Source organism: Pseudophryne corroboree, chromosome 3 (assembly GCF_028390025.1).
Source record: "Pseudophryne corroboree isolate aPseCor3 chromosome 3, aPseCor3.hap2, whole genome shotgun sequence".
Taxonomy (NCBI): Eukaryota; Metazoa; Chordata; class Amphibia; order Anura; family Myobatrachidae; genus Pseudophryne; species Pseudophryne corroboree.
This window is the reverse complement of record NC_086446.1, coordinates 785241873-785265183: the sequence shown is the minus strand read 5'-3', so window position 1 is coordinate 785265183 and position 23311 is coordinate 785241873. Positions and strand designations below refer to the sequence as shown.

Sequence of the window (23311 nt, the reverse complement as noted above, 5' to 3'; positions counted from 1 at the left end):
AACACACCCTAATCCTGGATTTGCTGGTACAAAACAGAAGCTGGGATTTTCTTCTCTGATCCTCCCCCCTCTACTAAACTAAAAAGCTGGGCTTCTCGATAAAAGGTTTCAGCATCTTTATGCTGCCGTTTTAACCTTTTCCCCATCAGCGGAGGTGCAGATGGGAGTCGGCACAGCACTTGCGTTATGGACCTTTCAGCAGTGATGGGGTTAAACAAGAGCCTTGCCGCATTCCACTTACAGGAGAGGCAGAGAGGGAAGGGGGGTTTCAGTGGGTGTAATCGTACCAGGGTTACAGGGCAGGCTTGCAGAGACAGGGCTGATGCAGAACGCCTGTGTGGGCTAGAGGGTTAAATGAGCCTCGTAGACCTCATCTGGCGATAAGAATTCATGTGCATTATAGGGGGTCGCGAAGGGGGGGGGGGGGGGTCTTGTCCAGGTTTAACACATTCTTCAGCGTTGTTTTTTGCTTTTCAAATGTGTGTTACTGGCGACTATTCCGTCCTCTTCCTGCCAACAAAGTCGGAGAACCAGTGGCCGCAATCTAGTCCTCATATATTCTGTTTGCATATGTGCCGACACTGCCAGTTGCATTAAGCTTTACCACGTGAACACTGAATTTTGCACCATTAAACATAAATTCGGTGTTTACAACTCTAGGTTGTAGCCATTTATATGGCTCTCTTCACCAAGAGTTGCCCGACTCCCGAATTTAACTTGATGTTCTCAGTCCTTGAGTTAGCTGTGTCGCTTCCTGTATCATCATTAGTGACAGCACCAGTGTGGTGGTAGTTGCCTCTCCCCTTAATGCTGTCTCTGGTAATTGGATCTGGAAATCCAGGAAGACTGACTGTAAATCACTCCTTCTCCAAGTTAGTCTTTCAACCAGCTTCCAACGTGCACTTAAAGCACGGGCATTTCATCAAAGCTTTTTACCTACAACCCCTCCTAAATCTCCACTCTCTCTCTTCTCCCCAGTTCACCCTCCAACTGCCACTCCCCCCTTTTAGTCCCCAAGCCAGTGGTTCCCAAACTTCGTCAATTCGAGGCACCCTTAGGGTCTCCATAATTTTTTTAAATTTTTTTTTAAAGGCACCCCTGAGCCACAACAATTACCAAGCAGTCACCGTTTTTAAGCAGTTCTGTCAAAATAACGTAATAAACCCCTCTCCATGCCTCTCGCGTTGCAGCCTCTCTCTATGCCTCTCGCGTTGCAGCCCCTCTCCATGCCTCTCGCGTTGCAGCCTCTCTCCATGCCTCTCGCGTTGCAGCCTCTCTCCATGCCTCTCGCGTTGCAGCCTCTCTCCATGCCTCTCGCGTTGCAGCCTCTCTCCATGCCTCTCGCGTTGCAGCCTCTCTCCATGCCTCTCGCGTTGCAGCCTCTCTCCATGCCTCTCGCGTTGCAGCCTCTCTCCATGCCTCTCGCGTTGCAGCCTCTCTCCATGCCTCTCGCGTTGCAGCCTCTCTCCATGCCTCTCGCGTTGCAGCCTCTCTCCATGCCTCTCGCGTTGCAGCCCCTCTCCATGCCTCTCGCGTTGCAGCCCCTCTCCATGCCTCTCGCGTTGCAGCCCCTCTCCATGCCTCTCGCGTTGCAGCCCCTCTCCATGCCTCTCGCGTTGCAGCCCCTCTCCATGCCTCTCGCGTTGCAGCCCCTCTCCATGCCTCTCGCGTTGCAGCCCCTCTCCATGCCTCTCGCGTTGCAGCCCCTCTCCATGCCTCTCGCGTTGCAGCCCCTCTCCATGCCTCTCGCGTTGCAGCCTTCTAGCTCACTGCATGCCCCCTGTACAGATTTCATTATTTTACTATGCCCCTCCCATAGTTATTTTTACGCCTCCACCCCCTCCTTACTTAGTTGTGCCCACCAGCGCCGTTCTGTGGCATCATATCTCAGATTAGCCAGGAGTGAGAGCAGACACGCACTGTTTTGTGGGAACCCATTAAGCAATTTACTGCCTGTTGCTTTCCACTAACAGGAATGCCCCCCCCACCCCCCGCTCTGCTCATTGCCCTAACCCCTCTTCCCCGTGCACACAATAAAGCCCCCCACTAATTAATAGATGAGGCGGCCTCATTAGGCCACCTACCACCACAGCACGCAGTTTAGGCAATAATGGCCTAAGCTAACACATGCAGGGCCCTCCTTTCTCATTTTCTTTGCTTCCAGTGCTCCTTATCCTTTGTCTCCTAGTCCCATTTGTGTGTTTACCTTCCATTCGGTACAGACTCCTTAAGTTCTGTGCTGCATTCCCCGTTCTGTCACTCCACTCGCCCGTCAATGTACAGTACGTTACCCTGCCCTCGCCCTTTGTCCATATCCTGTGTTGCTCTTAATATGTCGGCTTATGTGCATTTGCACCTATGATATGGCAACTTTCCCTGTTACTTTCCCTGTACAGCGCTACAGAAACTTTGGCACCTTCAAAAATAAAAGCGAATAATTGGCTGCCCACGCACTGGCTGCTCAGCTGTGCGTAGGTGATGCGTCCACCTTACTAGTTCCAGCTGTTCTTCAGTGGCAGTCACGTTATGGATTGCGCAGGGGAGGGTTCATGCGAAGCCTGTTCCCCAGTAAGTTGCTGGAAGAGCAGTAGTAGGACTTTTAAAGCAGTAGTAGAACTTTTAGAGCAGTAGTAGGACTTTTAGAGCAGTAGTAGGACTTTTAGAGCAGTAGTAGAACTTTTAGAGCAGTAGTAGAACTTTTAGGACTTTTAGAGCAGTAGTAGGACTTATGGTCCATCATAGCTGGTTTTTGTGCAAGAACATAACTTCAGAAACAGCCATCCAGTGCAAAGTGTATTTTTAAAATACGTTTTTAAACACTGTTATTCTGAGTTTATTGTGACTAAGGAGGCAATTCAGGTATTACATGGGAATTAACCTATTCTATTTATTCCCACAACTAGTCCCAAGGCTGCACTTATCGCTAATTTCTGCGTAACAGTTGAATCGCTTTGAGTGTCATTCAGATAATCCGTTTGCTTAATTGGACCTGTGTTAAACTATGTATGTTGAGTTTTTTCATTGTAAATTTGATAAAGTTTAGATTTTATGGGCTAATGTGCCATCAGATCAATACAGACAGTGTATTAAACTGTGAATAAGGAGATGAAACCGTATTGGTAAAACACAAACAAAATATTAACACGGCGAAAATACATTTTTTGGTTTCTGGTTAAACGTGAAATCCCTTCTTTGTTTTGCCCAATAAAATTTTCCTCAAATACAGAGAAAACAAAGACATAATATCCTCCTTTGTACTTCCTCTTGCAGCATTTGAAGTCCTCTTTGGCTGCTCTCTACAATGGATGTCACACCTCACCTCACCACCCACCTGACATCATGCTAGGGTGCATTTCTGCTAATCATCGCTCTCTGTGCTGGGAGGCGAGTATGGCCAGACATCATGCTAGGGTGCGTTTCTGCTAATCACCTTTCTTGGAGCAGGGAGGCCAGGATGTCCGACATCATGCTAGGGTGCGTTTCTGCTAATCAACGCTCTCAGTGCATGGAGGTGAAGGTGGTCCGACATCATGCTAGGGTGCGTTTCTGCTAATCACCGATCTCTGTGCTGGGAGGTCAGGATGGCCCGACATCATGCTAGGGTGCGTTTCTGCTAATCACCTCTCTTGGAGCAGGGAGGTGAGGGTGGCCGGACATCATGCTAGGGTGCGTTTCTGCTACTCACCGCTCTTAGTGCATGGAGGTGAGGGTGGTCCGACATCATGCTAGGGTGCGTTTCTGCTAATCACCTCTCTTGGAGCAGGAAGGCCAGGATGGTCCGACATCATGCTAGGGTGTGTTTCTGCTAATCACCACCCTCTGTGCTGGGAGGGTAGGGTGACCCGACATCATGCTATGGTGCGTTTTTGCTAATCACCCCTCTCGGTGCAGGGAGGCGAGTATGGCCCAACATCATGCTAGGGTGCGTTTCTGCTAATCACCGCTCTCTGTGCTGGGAGGCCAGGATGGTCCGACATTATGCTAGGGTGCGTTTCTGCTAATCACCGCTCTCAGTGCATGGAGGTGAGGGTGGTCCGACATCATGCTAGGGTGTGTTTCTGCTAATCGCCACTCTCTGTGCTGGGAGGGTAGGGTGACCCGACATCATGCTAGGGTGCGTTTCTGCTAATCACCCCTCTCGGTGCAGGGAGGCGAGGGTGGCCGGACATCATGCTAGGGTGCGTTTCTACTAATCACCGCTCTCTGTGCATGGAGGCGAGGGTGTCCCGACATCATGCTAGGGTGCGTTTCTGCTAATCACCGCTCTCTGTGCTGGGAGGCGAGGGTGTCCCGACATCATGCTAGGGTGCGTTTCTGCTAATCACCGCTCTCTGTGCATGGAGGCGAGGGTGGTCCGACATCATGCTAGGGTGCGTTTCTGCTAATCACCCCTCTCGGTGCAGGGAGGCGAGGGTGGCCGGACATCATGCTAGGGTGCGTTTCTACTAATCACCGCTCTCTGTGCATGGAGGCGAGGGTGTCCCGACATCATGCTAGGGTGCATTTCTGCTACTCACCGCTCTCTGTGCATGGAGGCGAGGGTGTCCCGACATCATGCTAGGGTGCGTTTCTGCTAATCACCGCTCTCTGTGCATGGAGGCGAGGGTGGTCCGACATCATGCTAGGGTGCGTTTCTGCTAATCACCCCTCTCGGTGCAGGGAGGAGAGGGTGGCCGGACATCATGCTAGGGTGCGTTTCTACTAATCACCGCTCTCTGTGCATGGAGGCGAGGGTGTCCCGACATCATGCTAGGGTGCGTTTCTGCTAATCACCGCTCTCTGTGCATGGAGGCGAGGGTGGTCCGACATCATGCTAGGGTGCGTTTCTGCTACTCTCCGCTCTCAGTGCATGGAGGTGAGGGTGGTCCGACATCATGCTAGGGTGTGTTTCTGCTAATCACCGCTCTCTGTGCTGGGAGGCCAGGATGGCCCGACATCATGCTAGGGTGCGTTTCTGCTAATCACTGCTCTCTGTGCATGGAGGCGAGGGTGGCCGGACATCATGCTAGGGTGCGTTTCTGCTACTCACCGCTCTCTGTGCATGAAGGTGAGGATGGTCCGACATCATGCTAGGGTGCGTTTCTGCTACTCACCGCTCTCTGTGCATGGAGGCGAGGGTGTCCCGACATCATGCTAGGGTGCGTTTCTGCTACTCACCGCTTGCTGTGCATGGAGGCGAGGGTGTCCTGACATCATGCTAGGGTGCTTTTCTGCTACTCACTGCTCTCAGTGCATGAAGGTGAGGATGGTCCGACATCATGCTAGGGTGCGTTTCTGCTAATCACCGCTCTCTGTGCATGGAGGCGAGGGTGTCCCGACATCATGCTAGGCTGCGTTTCTGCTCCTCACCGCTCTCTGTGCATGGAGGCGAGGGTAGCCGGACAGCATGCTAGGGTGCATTTCTGCTAATCACCGCTCTCTGTGCTGGGAGGCTAGGGTGACCCGACATCATGCTAGGGTGCGTTTTTGCTAATCACCCCTCTCGGTGCAGGGAGGTGAGGGTGGCCGGACATCATGCTAGGGTGCGTTTCTGCTAATCACTGCTCTCTGTGCATGGAGGCGAGGGTGGCCGGACATCATGCTAGGGTGCGTTTCTGCTAATCACCCCTCTCGGTGCAGGAAGGTGAGGGTGGCCGGACATCATGCTAGGGTGCGTTTCTGCTAATCACTGCTCTCTGTGCATGGAGGCGAGGGTGACCCGACATCATGCTAGGGTGCGTTTCTGCTACTCACCGCTCTCTGTGCATGGAGGCGAGGGTGACCCGACCTCATGCTAGGGTGCGGTTCTGCTAATCACCGCTCTCAGTGCATGGATGTGAGGGTGGCCTGACATGCTTGGGTGCGTTTCTGCTAATCACCGCTCTCTGTGCTGGGAGGCCAGGATGGCCCGACATCATGCTAGGGTGCGGTTCTGCTAATCACCGCTCTTGGAGCAGGGAGGCGCTGGGGGTTGGGTACGGATTCCCAGTGCTTAGAATGCAGGTGGTCACAAGACACGCCAGGATCCTGACGCTTTTAGGGTAGTCTAACCATCCACCTATCCTCCTTTCTCCACAGCTCAACCCTACCCTTCCCTTTCCACAGCCGAACCCTAACCCATCCCGCAGCCTAACCCTAACCTTCCCCTGATACTTACGTTTGGGATGTCGGTTGTCAGGATTCCGGCGTCGGCATCATGACAGCTGGTGGGATTCTAGCCCTGGTCTTCTGACCGCTGGGATCCCATAGATCTATGGATCTGGTGTATAAAAGTAACAGTGCAGTAATGCCCCTTCCTTGTTCTTCACCCTCTAACTACTATACTTTAATCCGCTGCAGGAGAGCTGAATACTCTGTGTCCTAATAGTTATAGAGATTCGGTATATGTTACATGAAAGTGTTACGGTAACCCTAGTACTGTAATTATACACACACATTCGTTCTTGGCAGTGATCTTCTGTATAGCTCCTGCAGAGAACTCCTCTGGACTGAAGGGATACACGCCATCTGTTGTCCCGGCAGATTTGCTGTTACTGGCGCCGTTTGATACGACCGAACCGAATTTGCTGGGTGTATCTTATTATAGCCATGACTGTTACTGTGTCCAGACAATAGCGGTCTCGGTGGACAGAGATCCCCTGTAAGGTACCCGTAACCTCTGACCTCTGTGTATGTTCCTCTCCTTAGGGTCTCCTGTCCAGCCTAGTGAAAGTGACCAGTTTGACCCTGGCCCGGAACTGTTTCCAGTCCTACCCTGTGGGCGGACCCTCCCAGTTCTCCACCATCTACTCTCTCAACATGGAGCATAATCGTATTAATAAAATACCGTTTGGCATTTTCTCCAGAGCTAAAGTACTAAGTAAGCTGAATATGAAGGTGAGTACTGTTCTGTCCATTGCTAGCCGTACCGTCGCTCAGTGATTGTGTCCTGTTACAGAGTGGGAGCCTGTGCGCTGTGTTTTCCAGGGAAGCGTTAAATCTCGATTCCGTGTATCCGTTACATGCCATGTGGTAAACCCAAAACATTTTCTCATTGTCATACATGAGTTGAACCGCAGTTTTACGTTCCCCAGAAATTAGTTTTTTGTTTTTTTATGGCCTCATCCAGTCCGCCAAAATGCCGGCAGCAGGGCGAGCGAATCGTTGCCCCTTGTGGGGCCGCTGCGCTCTCGCGGTGACTTGCTTCGCTCGTCACTGGCTCTATTCTCCCTCTATGGATGCCGTGGACACCCACAGGGGGAGAATCACCTACCTCGCCTGTATTCCGGCGGCAGCATTGTAACCCTGTCGGGATTCCGCCGTCTGTATTGCGACCGGCGGTATGTTAAACGCCTGCCATGACCCAGATACAGTATTGTGTGCTGCTATACATCTGTACGCTCGTTTGTGTGGTATGTTACTGCAAATGTTCAATATAGTATTTGTATTAATGTCAAAGACAGAGTTACATTGTTGGATGAGGATACGTTTGATTCCTGCCCCAGTTAAACACTATTATATTGCTGTGTTTAATGGAAAGTCTGAGATATGCTGCCACAGACTCCTGCAATGTGGTCTGTTCTTGTCAGCGTCTTAACATATATAATATATTATCCATTAACATTTCTGCAAGTGTTTGTATAATTGATGCGTTCTGATGTCCGACTGTGGAGGTTTATACTGTACATCTGTCTCATGCCTGCTGTAGAGGAGCTTAATAAAGCCGGACTTGTGCGTTACAGTGTGTAAAGTGACATCTATTCAGTCTGTGTTCTGCCTCCTCAATCCATTCCATGGCGGCTGTTGTGCAGTGACTTTGTATATTTATTGTCATTATCACCCTACGCTAGGACAATCAGCTGACTTCTCTACCCCTGGACTTTGGGACATGGACTAGTATGGTAGAGTTGAACCTGGCCACCAATCAGTTGACAAAAATCCCAGAGGACGTGTCTGATTTAGTGTCCATTGAGGTAACTATTAGATCTACGCGTTTCTTTGGTTTCCTTTGTACTTAAGGAGATCAGTATTTCTGGTTATACGAGGCTACTTGACCACCAGGACAGAAACCTTGCTGCCTTATTAAACCCCTGGCTTTTCCTTCTTTTAGGTCTTAATCCTGTCAAACAATCTCTTAAAGAAGCTTCCTCATGGTATCGGTAATCTGCGCAAATTGAGGGAGTTGGATCTGGAAGAAAACAAGCTGGAATCGCTGCCAAACGAGATAGCTTACCTGAAAGACCTGCAGGTATTACACATGCATGGGATAGACATAAGAATAGCCTTACAAAGGAATAATGATCAAATAAGGTTTGAGGTAAAAAAAGGGCAGACTACATGGGCCAAGTGGTTCTTATCTGCCGTCACAGTCTATGTTTCCATATTGCTGGGTAATGCACATCCGCTTCAGGAGTGTATATTAAGAATATGCTGTTTGTATGGTGCTTGCTGCGATGTCTAAAACTCCTACATTTATTTAAGGTTTATTAAGGTTGTTCAGTGCAGTACTTGTGTTCACGCGTTTCACAATGATGTGAGCCCTACCTGCTCTAAATTAATTCCTGTAGGGTTCTTTCTAGGGTTAATGGGGGTCATTCCGACTTGATCGCACGCTAGCTAATTTTTTGCAGCGCTGCGATCAGGTCAAAACTGTGCATGCACCTCAATGCACAGGCGCGTCATACGGGTACAAAGCGGATTGGTGCTGGGCGATGGATTTTACGAAGAATCCATTCGCACAGCCGATCGCAAGAAGATTGTCAGGAAGAAGTCGTTTATGGGTATCAACTGACCGTTTTCAGGGAGTGGTTGGAAACACGCAGGCGTGTCCAAGCATTTGCAGGGCGGGTGTCTGACGTCCATTCCGGGCCCAGACAGGCTGAAGTGATCGCAGCGGCTGAGTAAGTTCAGACCTACTCAGAAACTGCACAAATCGTTTTTGTACCACTCTGCTGCACAAGCGATCGCACACTTGCAAAGCAAAAATACACTCCCCCATAGGCGGCGACTATCTGATCGCAGCGCTTCCAAAAATAGCTAGCGAGCGATTAGCCTGGAATGACCCCCAATGTTTCCGCGATTGTCCGGGCAGAACAGACCACATATTCTTCATACAGTCAGGTCTTAAAACCGGAAATAAAATTTTCTTTTAGTTTTTGAAAATCCAGTTAGACAGTGATTTCCTGTATGCATGAAAACCGGGAAAGAGGGGGGGGTTAATGGATTTCTACAGATGTATTTATGCAGAATTGTTCTGTGGTTAAAAAAATGGGTCAAATTAATGAAATGGCTGCATTTTCTGTATGTGAACAGAAATATGTAGACACAGAGGGTGTAGTATGGTTTGCCGGCGGTCGGGGGCCCGGCGACCAGCATACCGGCGCCGGAATCCAGACCGCCGGCATACCAACAGCTGGACTAGCGTAAATGAGCCCCTTGCGGGCTCGCTGCGCTCGCCACGCTGCGCTGCGCCACGCCACGCTATCTATTCTCCCTCCAGGGGGGTCGTGGACCCCCAAGAGGGAAAAAAGATGTCAGTATGCCAGCAGTCGGGATTCCGGCGCCGGTATGGTGGTCGCCGGGAGCCCGGCCGCTGACAACCTGAAGACCACCCGACACAGACTATATAATATTTTGTTTTGATAAACTCTAGGGTTACTGCTCCGATATGTTGATTACTGCTTGGTACAGTTCACTAGAATAATTGATAGACAACATCGCCTAAGTCCTCAAAGTATTGGCGACGATAAAGCCACTGTCCGCACGCCATATGACGCGAGACGTCCCTGCGCGACTCTTGAGGAGCAGCATTCTGCATTTTTCTCTAAATTTATGCACCTTAGTCGCATCACAGACGCAGCAAAAGCCACCCACAGTGCACCAGAGACGCTAGCTTGCGACTGAAACCACATGCTGGGATGGGTGTTACACACATACAGTCACAGAGGAAGCACAACGGCGCGAGGGAAAACTGCGGCGGCTTTCATAACAACGCTCCAACTCAGTCGCACACTTCACAGCGCTCCAACTCAGTCGCACACTTCACAGCGCTCCAACTCAGTCGCACACTTCACAGCGCTCCAACTCAGTCGCACACTTCACAGCGCTCCAACTCAGTCGCACACTTCACAGCGCTCCAACTCAGTCGCACACTTCACAGCGCTCCAACTCAGTCGCACACTTCACAGCGCTCCAACTCAGTCGCACACTTCACAGCGCTCCAACTCAGTCGCACACATTTAAGTGACGCAAGCCTTGATGGTCAGTATACGCTAGCAATGTGGTTTTGTTGCTTCTGTGTGTTTAGTTATGATAATAAGACGCGTATTTTCAGCGAAAACGTCATGGCTGGACCTTACGTAGCAAGAGAGAGGCCATTTGATGTGACTAAAGCAACAGTTAGAAAGGACACATCTCTACGGGTATATTAACTAAATAAATTGTTTTAAAAGCTGCAGAATATTGTCGTTTTCCCTGCAGAATTTAAACAGTACTATTTTTTTCTAAACACTTGAGTTTGCACTTTCTGCAGGAAAGAACGCAGATGATTGTCCGCTTCCCAAAGTCGCCTTTTAGTAAACAAACCTCCTAGTGTGGCAGGTGACTTAGGGCTGAAGGGATCGTAATTATGATGTTCGCACATTTTATTCCAGCATTTAATTTTGGTTTTAAATGAAAACTTGTGTTACATGGAAGTCTTCTACTTTTTTTCTCTTTCAGAAATTGGTGCTGACGAATAACCAGCTGACGACCTTGCCCAGAGGAATCGGCCACCTGACAAACTTAACGCACCTGGGTCTAGGAGAGAACCTCCTCACACACCTTCCAGAGGAAATAGGTGAGTGGTGACCGAGCCTTCTTAAGGTGTGCTGGGAACCTGCCCGTCTAATGACATGTGACTGAGCCTCGTGTCTCCTCCTTTTACAGGTACACTGGAGAACTTAGAGGAGCTGTATCTGAATGATAACCCCAACTTACACGGCCTGCCCTTCGAGCTGGCTCTGTGCAGCAAATTGTCCATAATGAGCATCGAGAACTGTCCTCTCAGCCACCTCCCACCGCAGATTGTAGCCGGGGGGCCTTCCTTCATTATTCAGTTCCTCAAAATGCAAGGTCCTTACCGTGCCATGGTCTAATGCAAGCCTGATGTCCCATACACTGTACAAACTGCATTCATGTCGTGTTAATGTATATATCTAGAACAAGGACGTGGAAATAACATATATATATATATATATATATATATATATATATATATATATATATATATATATATATATATATATTTATGTTATTTCCACACACACACGTTTCTTGATACTGCATATTATGTGTTTTTGCTAATAGAGGAATCATAGCCATTTAGATTTTTTTTTTATTATTACGTAAAAATTATCAATTGCTTGTTGGAACTGTTTCTTTGCTGATTTTGGTGTACTTTTTGTTTTTATTGTCATTTTTTTTCTTTTCTTTTTTTTTTTTGTCATTGTAATCTCTATTGCCAGCACGGTTCTAATCGGTTGCCAACATTATCTGGTAGCGATCACAGTTGACAGAATCCTGTTACTGTGCTTTTTTTATGCCCATTTTGTTATGTGGTGCGAAAACAATATGGCTCCGTGTGCGTCCAGATTCCATGCACCCCCCCTTCCCCAACACGTCACACTGATCTGTAACAGCCAGGGTCATGATCTCGTCTTTAACTTATTATATAAATGTCTCTTTTCTATTTCTTTCTTTTTTATATTGTTTACAGTCAGGGTGAATCACTGTATTGTTTGACCATGATTTGCTCTGTTATTACTGCGTGGAGGTTTAATGCTTACAGTGCAATCGATGCAATCCGTCAGTCTGTCTGTGGTTTTCCTTGTATTGTATTTAATTGTCAAATGGAAGTGACACGATCCGGACAAGAGGCTGACGACTCTTCCACCTCTAACCAAATGATCCCCCGATACGCAGTGGTCGGGAATGACCTCTTACCACTCATACAACATATCAAATAACAGGACATTATTGTATGACTGCACCTATTTCTATTTGTGTACATGGATATACCTATGGTTAATGTCCAGTTGTCTGGAGGGGGCGCTGGCGACCGTTCTGTATTTAGCAATAGATGAACTTTGGCATTACGTCGGTTTTGCGGTTTTATGCCCCTTTCTAGGTCCCAGAGCTCTGTCAGACCAAAACCGTATTGGTCTATAAACTCCAGCCAACTGTAGATTTGCATGGGTTGGGGTCCCTTTACGCTTTTTACTCGGGAGGGAGTTTTTAATTTTCAGGCACGCAGTATGTATTGGTATGAGGCAATGTGTTACCGTTTAATTTCCTTTCTTTTGTTGTCTAGGCTAGATAACTGGTATCCGTCATCACTTGGCTACGTGGCTGGTGACCATTACAATGTAGCTGCATGGCAGCTAGTTGCTGCCGCTGAGTGACTAGTGTCCGTCGTGGCCGGGTGACTAGTGTCTGTTGTGACCGGATGGTCAGATGATTAGTGTCCATCACGGCCTGATATTATAGGTAGTCGCAGCTGGTCTCGTCGGAACGTGTTTCACATTGCACAGCCAGCCTCTTCCACCCAATCCCTTTTAAACACGTGTTATGCTCATGTGTGTAAGGAGGTTTAGATCAGTCACATGTCCTGTTTGTACCGATAAGTCTTGTAGGATGGGCAGTCTAGACATGTGCCTATCTCATCTTCTCTTTCTGCATCCTCTAACTAGCCCATGAGCTCATAGGAAAGGGGCACAACCTAATACGGCAAAAAAGGTGTAGCCTAAATGGTGGAACTGGCAGCTACAGTCCCACGCCTTCAGCACCAGCCTTTCCGCAGCCCAGTTTGGTAATCGGAAATGAGGAACTGGCTGTGTACCGGTTTGTATATAGCGCCGCCTTAGGAGGGTGGCGATTCCCTAATGTTATTTTTGATTTAACCGTTAAGTCCGTAACTTGTTTCCACCCCAAAATGTTCATTTCACACACGCCAGGCCGCAAGAATCTGGGTTGCAGCTTTTGCCACCGTGCTTCGTGGCACCTGTCCGTTGTTATCTGTGGTTCGTTGGGTGATGCGGTTTTATGTTACAGGATTGTTTACCCGCTCAGTAGGTGAGATTTTACCGGCCAGCTTGCAGTCGTGTATTGTAGCTGCTGTGGGAGTTAATTTCTGTGTACAGTCTTTTGAGATCCGCCGTACGCCGTTGGCTTCACTCTGTAATACAGATTTACTGCATCTGCTGTGGGTTTTGGTTGCCAAGTTTTAGGACTTGAAGTGGAAGCCACCATCAGCACTTCTATGCAAAAGAAATAAAATGATTTCATAGAAATGATTTTGGCACGAACGTTAGTCGGAGCGATTCAGGGAGTAGGTGAAGCCCGTGAAGGGGAATTGTGAAAAGCAAATTATGTGGATGGTTTTGTTGTTTTTCTTTAACACCAGTTTAACCCTCATTTCTTATTAGGACCCATTAAATATTGAAAACATTTGTAAGCATGAGGCTAAGTGCTCATTAGCAGTGGAGAGAGGTTTTACATGCATTTATCAGTGTTCAGTGGTCCACGGCCTCATCCGATATGAACACGTGGTTCAAGTTTTACAGTGTGACCGCTCCTATCCTGTATCCCTGTTACCGGGATGGGCCGACCTGCTATTTTGTCATTGGCCAGGGTCATGTGATGTCACACAGATTGTAGCGCTGTTTGGATTAATTACTTATACTTTTCCCACTCGGCGTATAACCTGCGTCCTATAACTTTTTTTTCCTTTTGCCAAAATATGCCTGCCTTCTCCTGTGTGAGTATGTGTTAGTACAGTTATGTTTCCTTGCACACTGTACCCAATATGTGCCATATCCTTTCTTATGCCAAACACAGTCTGTACCTGCCACAGCCCGGCTCAAAGTATTTACACCCTTAGCCAGTGGCCTGCCAGCCTCATAGTCGGGGAATAAAGGCGGTATTCTGTCTGGTCTGCTTATCTATAGCAACACCCTACCTGAAGTATTCGGTCACCCTTCCTGGAGCGCCCCATCTGATATGAAGTAACCTCTTTATTTCACATAAGTACCCAAGTTTGGCAATAGTACAATGTTATCCTGCTTTTTTTCCCCCACTGAAATGATTAGTACTGCTCAATGTGTGCTCTGCTGTTTTTATTTCTCCTGTTTTACAATCATCCGTAGAAACCAACGCGTTTTAACTTTCACATAACACAACACCCAGACTGTAGAGTTCTGTGACCATTTTTCTGTAACAGGTGCCTCGGCTTGTCCCATACTCTTGTAAGTTTTAGGTTTCATCTGCTTTTTAAAAATAAAAATAGTGTACGCATGACTTTCACACAGTCCATATGCTGCCTGTCCATTCACCAGGAGGCGAAACGCGTCTCTTGCCTTGATGATGGCACTAGTGAATGGACAGTATGCATTCAAAATAATCCTGCAATGGCCGCCTCTGTGTGTAGGCGACCAGTATACTTATGTAACTTCGGCCAACCTACACAGTCTATGCCCACTGTTAATTCAGCAGTGCTAAATTGCATGTAGCAGCTGGTGAATTTTATTGTCCTTGCAAGTCCTGGATATGTATGATTGGGGGGTTGGGAAGGGGTGTGGGGGGGGGGTACACTACCATGTAAATTTTGTACATTGAGCTTACACTGATTTATAGAACTATCTGCTCTATTCTCTCTATCCCTTTACCAGTTTCCTCTCAGACCACGAGCTCATTACATTACTGTTACAATAGCACGGCTTCCTTGCTGCTTATTAATGTGTACATGTCTCATCCAGTGGGGTCGTACGTCCCCAGAACTTCAGTCCAACTCTAAGGTCAGACCATAAACATTTCACAGAAGTCTCGTCAAGTTGCCAATACACATTGTAAGGCTATCCCTGGTCACTGACTAGTAAAGGAAAATCAATTTTCTTTTTTAAATCCTTGTTTTTAACTTGTTACTCACAGAAAGCGACTTGACGTTGGGCAAAACGTTACCCTGTGGATACCACAGACCCAGCCATCCTGTGACTAAAACATTAGATACACTCCTTTCGTTTATAAGGTAACCCGTAGCCATAAGTTATCTACACCGTTGCCAAAATACACATGGTGTCATATCATCCGTTCCTCTGAAGGCAGGTGCGATCCTTGCAGTGGCTTTCTGCTGTGTCTTTTGTAGACATGCGTTATGGCTTCCTGGTTTTTGGTGTAAAAATTGCTCCCATCGCCAGCCGTGTCTCAAATACCCCAGAAATTCCTGGAACTGGTACATACATCAGGGGTTGCTCATGATCAGAAGTATGAGTGAATGGCAGCATATCTTTTTCCAACTTTTCTCTTGTGTAAGCCAGTTTCAACCAGGATCATTGCTACCTACGGCTGCAGTATCGTGAGTGTGGTCAACTAAAACCCAAAACAATTAAATAACGATCACCATTAGTTTTAGCCTGTCCTACTTCTGGGCCATTGGCGTAACGCAGCGTTGCTTAGTTTGATAAGATACCCTCACCATTACAATGAGATCTTACCGCCCATGATGAATGATTTGTAAGAAGTATTTTAATTTTCCCTTTGGCAATGTGAGGGGCGACAGTGTTATTTTGCCCCTCTGTGGCTTTGACGCGGGCACTGCATGTGGTTTTTACTCCTTTGCTAAATACGCGGAGATGCCTGCCAGCTTGGGCGTAATGTTTTTTAAGAAAAAAAAAAAAAAAATAGACCACACGGGAATGACAGCATTTGGTGGCTCTGGGTGCGGCCTTTGTCACTGGGCCACGGAATTTGGCAACAGAAAGTGCTTCTCCCGGCTCGGTCACTGGGATATTACATGTATTCTGTGGTAACACGCGAGGCACAGACCCCGGGGAGTGACCTAGGACTTCTCCCTCTCTTCTAGGGGCAGACGTTTGCACTTTTTTCGGTTTGCCTCCCTCTTAATCATTGTAAATATAAATGTCGGCAAGTATCAAATTAAACAAATGTTCAAACTGTGTATTGTGTCTTTTCTTGACTCTCTCGGCACGTGCGTCGTATGTTACACACTTGTGGAGAGCGGGGATAATGGATATTGGTGCACTGTAAATGCACTTGGTGTCACATTCAGTGTTACATTTCAGAAGGCGGAAGGCATCACCTTATAAACAGCGTTCCTTTGCTAGCAGATGGGCCATCAATCTGTGGGCCTGGTTCTGAGTTCTGTGCAACAGAGTGTATTGGTGGCCGCCTATCTGTGAGTTTCTGCAATAGGCTTACATACTGTTGCACATTCAGCCGCACGGATGTATTCAAGGACAGAAACACACGCTAATAGCACACTGTAACACCAATTAGTGCATCTTTGTACCCAAGCATAGGTCCCACCTTTTGACATTTGCACCAGCTCCATAGTAGGTCCAGTTTCTCCATCTGACCACGGCCGCCCTGCTTGCGGCAGTGCGTCTGTGAAAGCAGCCACTTTCATTGACTTGTCCAATTAACAGCCATATTTTGCGTGCCCTAGTGGCCACTTGCCAGGAATGGCAATCACTGTGTAGCCACAGTTCTGGTACCGTATGAATCTTAACGAAACAGCGTCTTGGTACGTACACTCAGAACTTCTCATGCATGGGGCAGATGTATTAAGCCTGGAAAAGGCATAAAGAAGTGATAAGTGCAAGGTGATAACACACAGCCAATCGGCCTCAATATGTAAATTGGCAGTTAGGAGCGGTTTAGCTGGTGCATTATCACCTTGTACTTATCACCGCTTTATCACTTCTCCAGGCTTAATACATCTGGCCCATGACTAGTTCCAAATAATCACTCAAATGTGAACACTGCATAATTCTGCCCATGTGTTTGTGTTAGATGAGCCATATAAATGCTTGGCAGTCACAAATGACTGTAAATCGTGTTTAAATCCTAATCATATATAAAGCCTACATCCCTGTGGCAAGAGCTACACTCTGATGCTTTACATTAATATGTAATAATCACTGTGTTGAAACTTTATGGTTTGCAAACTAAGGGGTTAATTTGTCAACAAGTGATAAAACTTATTGCATACGATGAATGGTGCTTCAGCCATTCAGCTCCCAACTGTCTTGTGTTTGAAAAATGACAGTTGGCAGCTGATTGGCTGGAGTTCCATTTATCATACGGAACAAGTTTTATCACTCATTGATAAATGGGTTCTACTTTCTTGTAAAGCAAGGGGGCACGTATGCATGGTCCCAAATCTAGTTCTTTATGCAGCCTACCCCCCTCCTGTACTTGCCACCTTGCTAAAGCAATGGTTTTGGTTCTGTATAAGGAGTATTGCAGTATTTGAGGTGTATTCCATCTGTGTGTATCAATACCTGCCATACAGTAACCTTGGAAGTATCCATATACTGTAGTATGCTATCCTTTATTATACCTTCCAGTATTTTCCCCACTATAGATGTCAAACTTACCAGTCTATAGTTACCGGGATGAGTTTAATTCCCTTTTTAAATATGAAACTACCTCTGCTATACGCCAGTCCTTTAGTATCATTCCTGATGTAATTGACTCAGAGATAATCAAATATAAGGGCATTTATAGCTCTGAGTTAAGCTCCATAAGAACCCTGGGGTGAAGTCCGTCCGGCCCAGGAGGTTTACTTATCTTAATTTTACTTAGTCTCTCCTGGACTACTTGCTCGTTTAACCAAGTGCTTAGCAACGGGTCGTTGTCATAGCTTATGTTGTGCACTACTCCCGCCAACCAGTCCTCTCTAGTGAATACTGATTAAAAGAATTTATAGTGGGCAGCAAAGAGGAGCTGCAGCAGCTTCACTGTACAACCAGATGTAATCTGTTTCAGATGCCGGTAGTAATTGCTTTCCAACAGCTGATGCAGAGTTGGTAGTTACATTCGGCGAGTGACTGATGGTGTGGTGTATTGCCAATAGGAGATAAGAGGGAACCCCAAGACCAAGTGGTTAAACCACAAAAGGACAGATGGATAGCGACTTAGTGTTTTGGTTTTAAATAGTGGAATAAAATGTTTGGTCGCTGGAGTGTGCAGAGTTATGACTACACTTCCTCTGTATATCCCAAAAATGGACATGGTTAATAGACTACGAGACTCACAAATGCTGTACAGACCATTCCCACAGGTCCGAGGGGCAGGTTTAGTGCATGCTGTCCCACCTACTGCAGTGGTCAGACCATCCGTGAGCGGTGCGCTCTGCTCTGCTGGTAAAGCCTGTGTGTGAGTTCTTCACCAAAACAATTTCTGCTGCGGGGTACACTGGGCTCCACAGGGAAAGACATTGGGGTGTAGAGTAGGATCTTGATCCGAGGCACCAACAGGCTCAAAACTTTGACCTTCTTCCCTCCTCTATAGCACCGCCTCCGTGCACAGGAGCTCAGTTTTGTAGTTGGTGCCATGCAGTGAGCAGGCACATAACAGGGAAGCTGATCCAGCAGCCCTAAAAGAAGCTTTTTAAGAATTTTGAAGACTTCAAGGGCTGCAGCAGAGACACTGACAGTGTTAGATGTCACTGAGACATCTGCTGGAGCTCCATCACCTCCTTCAGCGGCGCTGTACACTTCAGCGCCCTGGTTGCCGGGTACATACAGCGGAGGCTCTGGTTTTCTTCTGAAGTTAGTCTCACACACACGACTGCTGCTCTCCCGGATCGCGTGGCCGCACTACAGGGAGGAGGTAAGGGGTCCCTGCAGCGGGACCTACTGTAAATCACGATCCCGCTCGGCCGGTGGGAGGCGGGCCACGCGTGCGCTGGCGTGGACACTGTGGCAGTACAGGGACCCCACTAGACCACCAGGGCATGGGCACAGGTCGGTTTTCTCTCAAAAACCGTTTACTTAAGCCCCCAGTACCCGGTGGTGAAGTCCAGCAGGGGGATAAGGCTTTGACCTGTAGCCCCTCCCCCAGCCCCAAGGCACCATTTAGAGTAAATGTTCCCGCTCTGGAGCTGCATCTCTCTCTCTCTCTCTCTCCAGTCAGTGTTTGGACGCCATTACACAGAGCAACACTGTTCCTGGGACTGTTTGGGCAAATCCTCCTCTGTAAAGCCGCCTGCCTGTCAGCGCTGTGCATTTTATAGGACACTTAAGTATAGTTAAGAAAAAGTGCATTTAGTCAGGGTTATTTAGTACAAGTACCCTGTGATATACATCCAGTCTTTACTGTGCATTGTTATATCTAAGTCAGTGTATAGCTATACATAGTACTACTCTGTTTCTCCTTCATCCACTAGGGGCCACTGGAGTGCAGATACAATGGGGAATATAGTAGGCAGTAACTGGGAGCTGGCACTTTAAATTTATAACCATGTGACTAGCTCGTTTCCTATTTTGTCCCCCCTGCAAACCAGTCTTTAATTTGTGACCAAGGGCGCTGGTTCACTCTTGGGATTTTCTCTTAAAAAATGTTTCTCTAACGTCCTAAGTGGATGCTGGGGACTCCGTAAGGACCATGGGGGATTAGCGGCTCCGCAGGAGACTGGGCACAACTAAAGAAAGCTTTAGGACTACCTGGTGTGCACTGGCTCCTCCCACTAAGACCCTCCTCCAGACCTCAGTTCGATTCTTGTGCCCGGCTGAGCTGGATGCACACTAGGGGCTCTCCTGAGCTCCTAGAAAGAAAGTATATTTAGGTTTTTTATTTTACAGTGAGATCTGCTGGCAACAGACTCACTGCAGCGAGGGACTAAGGGGAGAAGAAGTGAACCTACCTAACAGGTGGTAGTTTGGGCTTCTTAGGCTACTGGACACCATTAGCTCCAGAGGGATCGACCGCAGGACCCGACCTTGGTGTTCGTTCCCGGAGCCGCGCCGCCGTCCCCCTTACAGAGCCAGAAGCATGAAGAGTCCGGAAAATCGGCGGCAGAAGACTTCGGTCTTCACCAAGGTAGCGCACAGCACTTCAGCTGTGCGCCATTGCTCCTCATGTACACCTCACACTCCGGTCACTGATGGGTGCAGGGCGCTGGGGGGGGCGCCCTGAGGGCAATATATGACACCTTGGCTGGCAAATCTACATCGTATATAGTCCTAGAGGCTATATAGATGTAAAATTACCCCTGCCAGTATTCCAGAAAAAGCGGGAGAAAGTCCGCCGAAAAAGGGGCGGGTCTTCTCCCTCAGCACACTGGCACCATTTTCTCTTCACAGTTCAGCTGGAAGACAGCTCCCCAGGCTCTCCCCTGTAGTTTTCAGGCTCAAAGGGTTAAAAAGAGAGGGGGGGCACTAAATTTAGGCGCAATATATGTATACAAGCAGCTATTTGGGGAAAAATCACTCAGTTATAGTGTTAATCCCTGCATTATATAGCGCTCTGGGGTGTGCTGGCATACTCTCTCTCGGTCTCCCCAAAGGACTTTGTGGGGTCCTGTCCTCAGTCAGAGCATTCCCTGTGTGTGTGCGGTGTGTCGGTACGGCTGTGTCGACATGTTGGATGAGGAAGGTTACGTGGAGGCGGAGCAGAGGCCGATAAATGGGATGTCGCCCCCTGTGGGGCCGACACCAGAGTGGATGGATAGGTGGAAGGTATTAACCGACAGTGTCAACTCCTTACATAAAAGGCTGGATGACGTAACAGCTGTGGGACAGCCGGCTTCTCAGCCCGCGCCTGTCCAGGCGTCTCAAAGGCCATCAGGGGCTCAAAAAACGCCCGTTACCTCAGATGGCAGACACAGATGTCGACAGGAGTCTGACTCCAGTGTCGACGAGGTTGAGACATGTACACAATCCACTAGGAACATCCGTTACATGATCTCGGCAATGAAAAATGTGTTACGCATTTTCTGACATGAACCCAAGTACCACATAAAAGGGGTTTTATTTTTGGGGAGAAAAAGCAGCCAGTGTTTTGTTCCCCCATCAGATGAATGAATGAAGTGTGTAAAGAAGCGTGGTTTCCCCCGATAAGAAACTGGTAATTTCTAAAAAGTTACTGATGGCGTACCCTTTCCCGCCAGAGGATAGGTCACGTTGGGAGATATCCCTTAGGGTGGATAAGGCGCTCACACGTTTGTCAAAAGGTGGCACTGCCGTCTTAGGATATGGCCACCTTGAAGGAACCTGCTGATAAAAAGCAGGAGGCGATCCTGAAGTCTGTATTTACACACTTAGGTTATATACTGAAACCTGCAATTGCCTCAGCATAAATAGTGCTGCTGCAGCGTGGTCTGATACCCTGTCAGATAATATTAATACGCTAAGACAGGGATAATATTTTGCTAACATTGAGCATATTTAAGACGTTGTCTTATATATAAAGGATGCACAGAGGGATATTTGCCGGCTGGCATCCAGAATTAATGCAATGTCCATTCTGCCAGGAGGGTATTAGAAACCCGGCAGTGGACAGGTGATGCTGCCTGTAAAAGGCACATGGAGATTCTGCCTTATAAGGGTGAGGAATTGTTTGGGGATGGTCTCTGGGACCTCGTATCCACAGCAACAGCTGGGAAGAAAAATTTTTACCTCAGGTTTCCTCACAAAAGCCTAAGAAAGCACCGTATTTTCAGGTACAGTCCTTTCGGCTTCAGAAAAGCAAGCGGGTCAAAGGCGCTTCCTTTCTGCACAGAGACAAGGGAAGAAGGAAAAAGCTGAACCAGTCAGCCAGTTCCCAGGATCAAATATCTTCCCTCGCTTCCTCTGAGTCCACCGCATGACGCTGGGGCTCCACAGGTGGAGACAGGTGCGGTGGGGGCGCATCTCGGGAACTGCAGGGACCAGTGGGCTTGCCCACAAGTGGATCCCTAGGTTCTGCAAGTAGTATCACAGGGATACAGGCTGGAGTTCGAGGCGACTCCCCCTCGCCGTTACCTCACATCAGCCTTGCCTGCTGCCCTCGGAGAAAGGTAGTACTGGCAGCAATTCACAAGCTGTACTTCCAGCAGGTGAAATCAAGGTACCCCTCCTTCAACAAGGCCGGGGTTACTATTCCAAAATGTTGTGGTACCGAAACCAGACGGTTCGGTGAGACGCATTCTAAAATTGAAATCCTTGAACACTTACATACGAAGGTTCAAGTTCAAAATGGAATCGCTCAGGGCGATTATTGCAAGCCTGGAAAATTTCAGGGTATCACTGGACATCAAGGATGCTTACCTGCATGTCCCTATTTACCCTCTTTACAGGTGTACCTCAAAATTGTGGTACAGGATTGTCATTACCAATTCCAGACGTTGCCGTTGGTCTGTCCCCGGCACCAAGGGTATTTACCAAGGTAATGGCCGAAGTACTTATCCCGTACTTGGACGATCTCCTTATAAAGGCGAGGTCCAGGGAGCAGTTGGTCGTCGGAGTAGCACTATCTCGGGAAGTGCTACAACAGCACGGCTGGATTCTGAATATTCCAAAGTCGCAGCTGGTTCCTACGACGCGTCTACTGTTCCTGGGTATGGTTCTGGACACAGAACAGGATAAAAAGGGTTTCTCCCGGAGGAGAAGTTCAAGGAGTTGGCGTCTCTAGACGGAGACCTCCTAATACAAATACAGGTGTCGGTGCATCAATGCACGCGAGCCTTGGGAAAGATGGTAGCTTCTTACGAAGAATTTCCATTCGCCAGGTCCCATGCAAGGATCTTCCAGTGGGATCTGTTGGACAAGTGGTCCGGATCGCATCCTCAGATGCATCGGCGGATAACCCTGTCTCCAAGGGCCAGGGTGTCGCTGTGGTGGTGACTGCAGAGTGCTCATCTTCTAGGGGGCCGCAGTTTCGGCATACAGGACTGGGTCCTGGTGACCACGGATGCCAGCCCTCAAGGCTGGGGGGCAGTCACACAGGGAAGAAACTTCCAAGGCCTATGGAAAAGTCAGGAGACTTCCCTACACATAAATGTTCTGGAACTATGGGCCATTTACAATGCCCTAAGTCAGGCTAGACCCCTGCTTCAACACCGGCCGGTGCTGATCCAGTCAGACAACATCACGGCGGTCGCTCATGTAAACCGACAGGGCGGCACAAGAAGCAGGATGGCGATGGCAGAAGCCACAAGGATTCTCCGATGGGCGGAAAATCATGTGTTAGCACTGTCAGCAGTGTTCATTCCCGGAGTGGACAACTGAGAAGCAGACTTTCTCAGCAGACACGACCTCCACCCGGGAGAGTGGGGACTTCATCCAGAAGTCTTCCAAATGATTGTACACCGTTGGGAAAGGCCACAGGTTGACAGGATGGCGTCCCGCCTCAACAAAAAGCTACAAAGATATTGCGCCAGGTCAAGGGACCCTCAGGCGATAGCTGTGGACGCTCTGGTAACACCGTGGGTGTACCAGTCGGTGTATGTGTTCCCTTCTCTGCCTCTCATACCCAGGGTAATGAGAATAATAAGAAGGAGAGGAGTAAGAACTATACTCATTGTTCCGGGTGGCCA

The 23311-nt window shown here is 48.2% G+C and overlaps 1 protein-coding gene across 2 annotated transcripts in view; it reads left to right on the top strand.

Moving 5' to 3' along the window:
• The window catches only part of SHOC2 (SHOC2 leucine rich repeat scaffold protein), a 102623-nt gene extending 86676 nt beyond the window's left edge, over positions 1-15947 (top strand). For both annotated transcript variants that reach the window (XM_063962629.1, XM_063962628.1), the window contains exons 5-9: positions 6667-6855; positions 7809-7931; positions 8069-8206; positions 10678-10795; positions 10885-15947. In XM_063962629.1, coding sequence (XP_063818699.1) covers positions 6667-6855; positions 7809-7931; positions 8069-8206; positions 10678-10795; positions 10885-11093 — 777 coding nt within the window. In that variant the 3' untranslated portion in view covers positions 11094-15947. The remainder of the gene's footprint in view (positions 1-6666; positions 6856-7808; positions 7932-8068; positions 8207-10677; positions 10796-10884) is intronic.
• The last annotated feature ends 7364 nt before the right edge of the window (positions 15948-23311 follow it).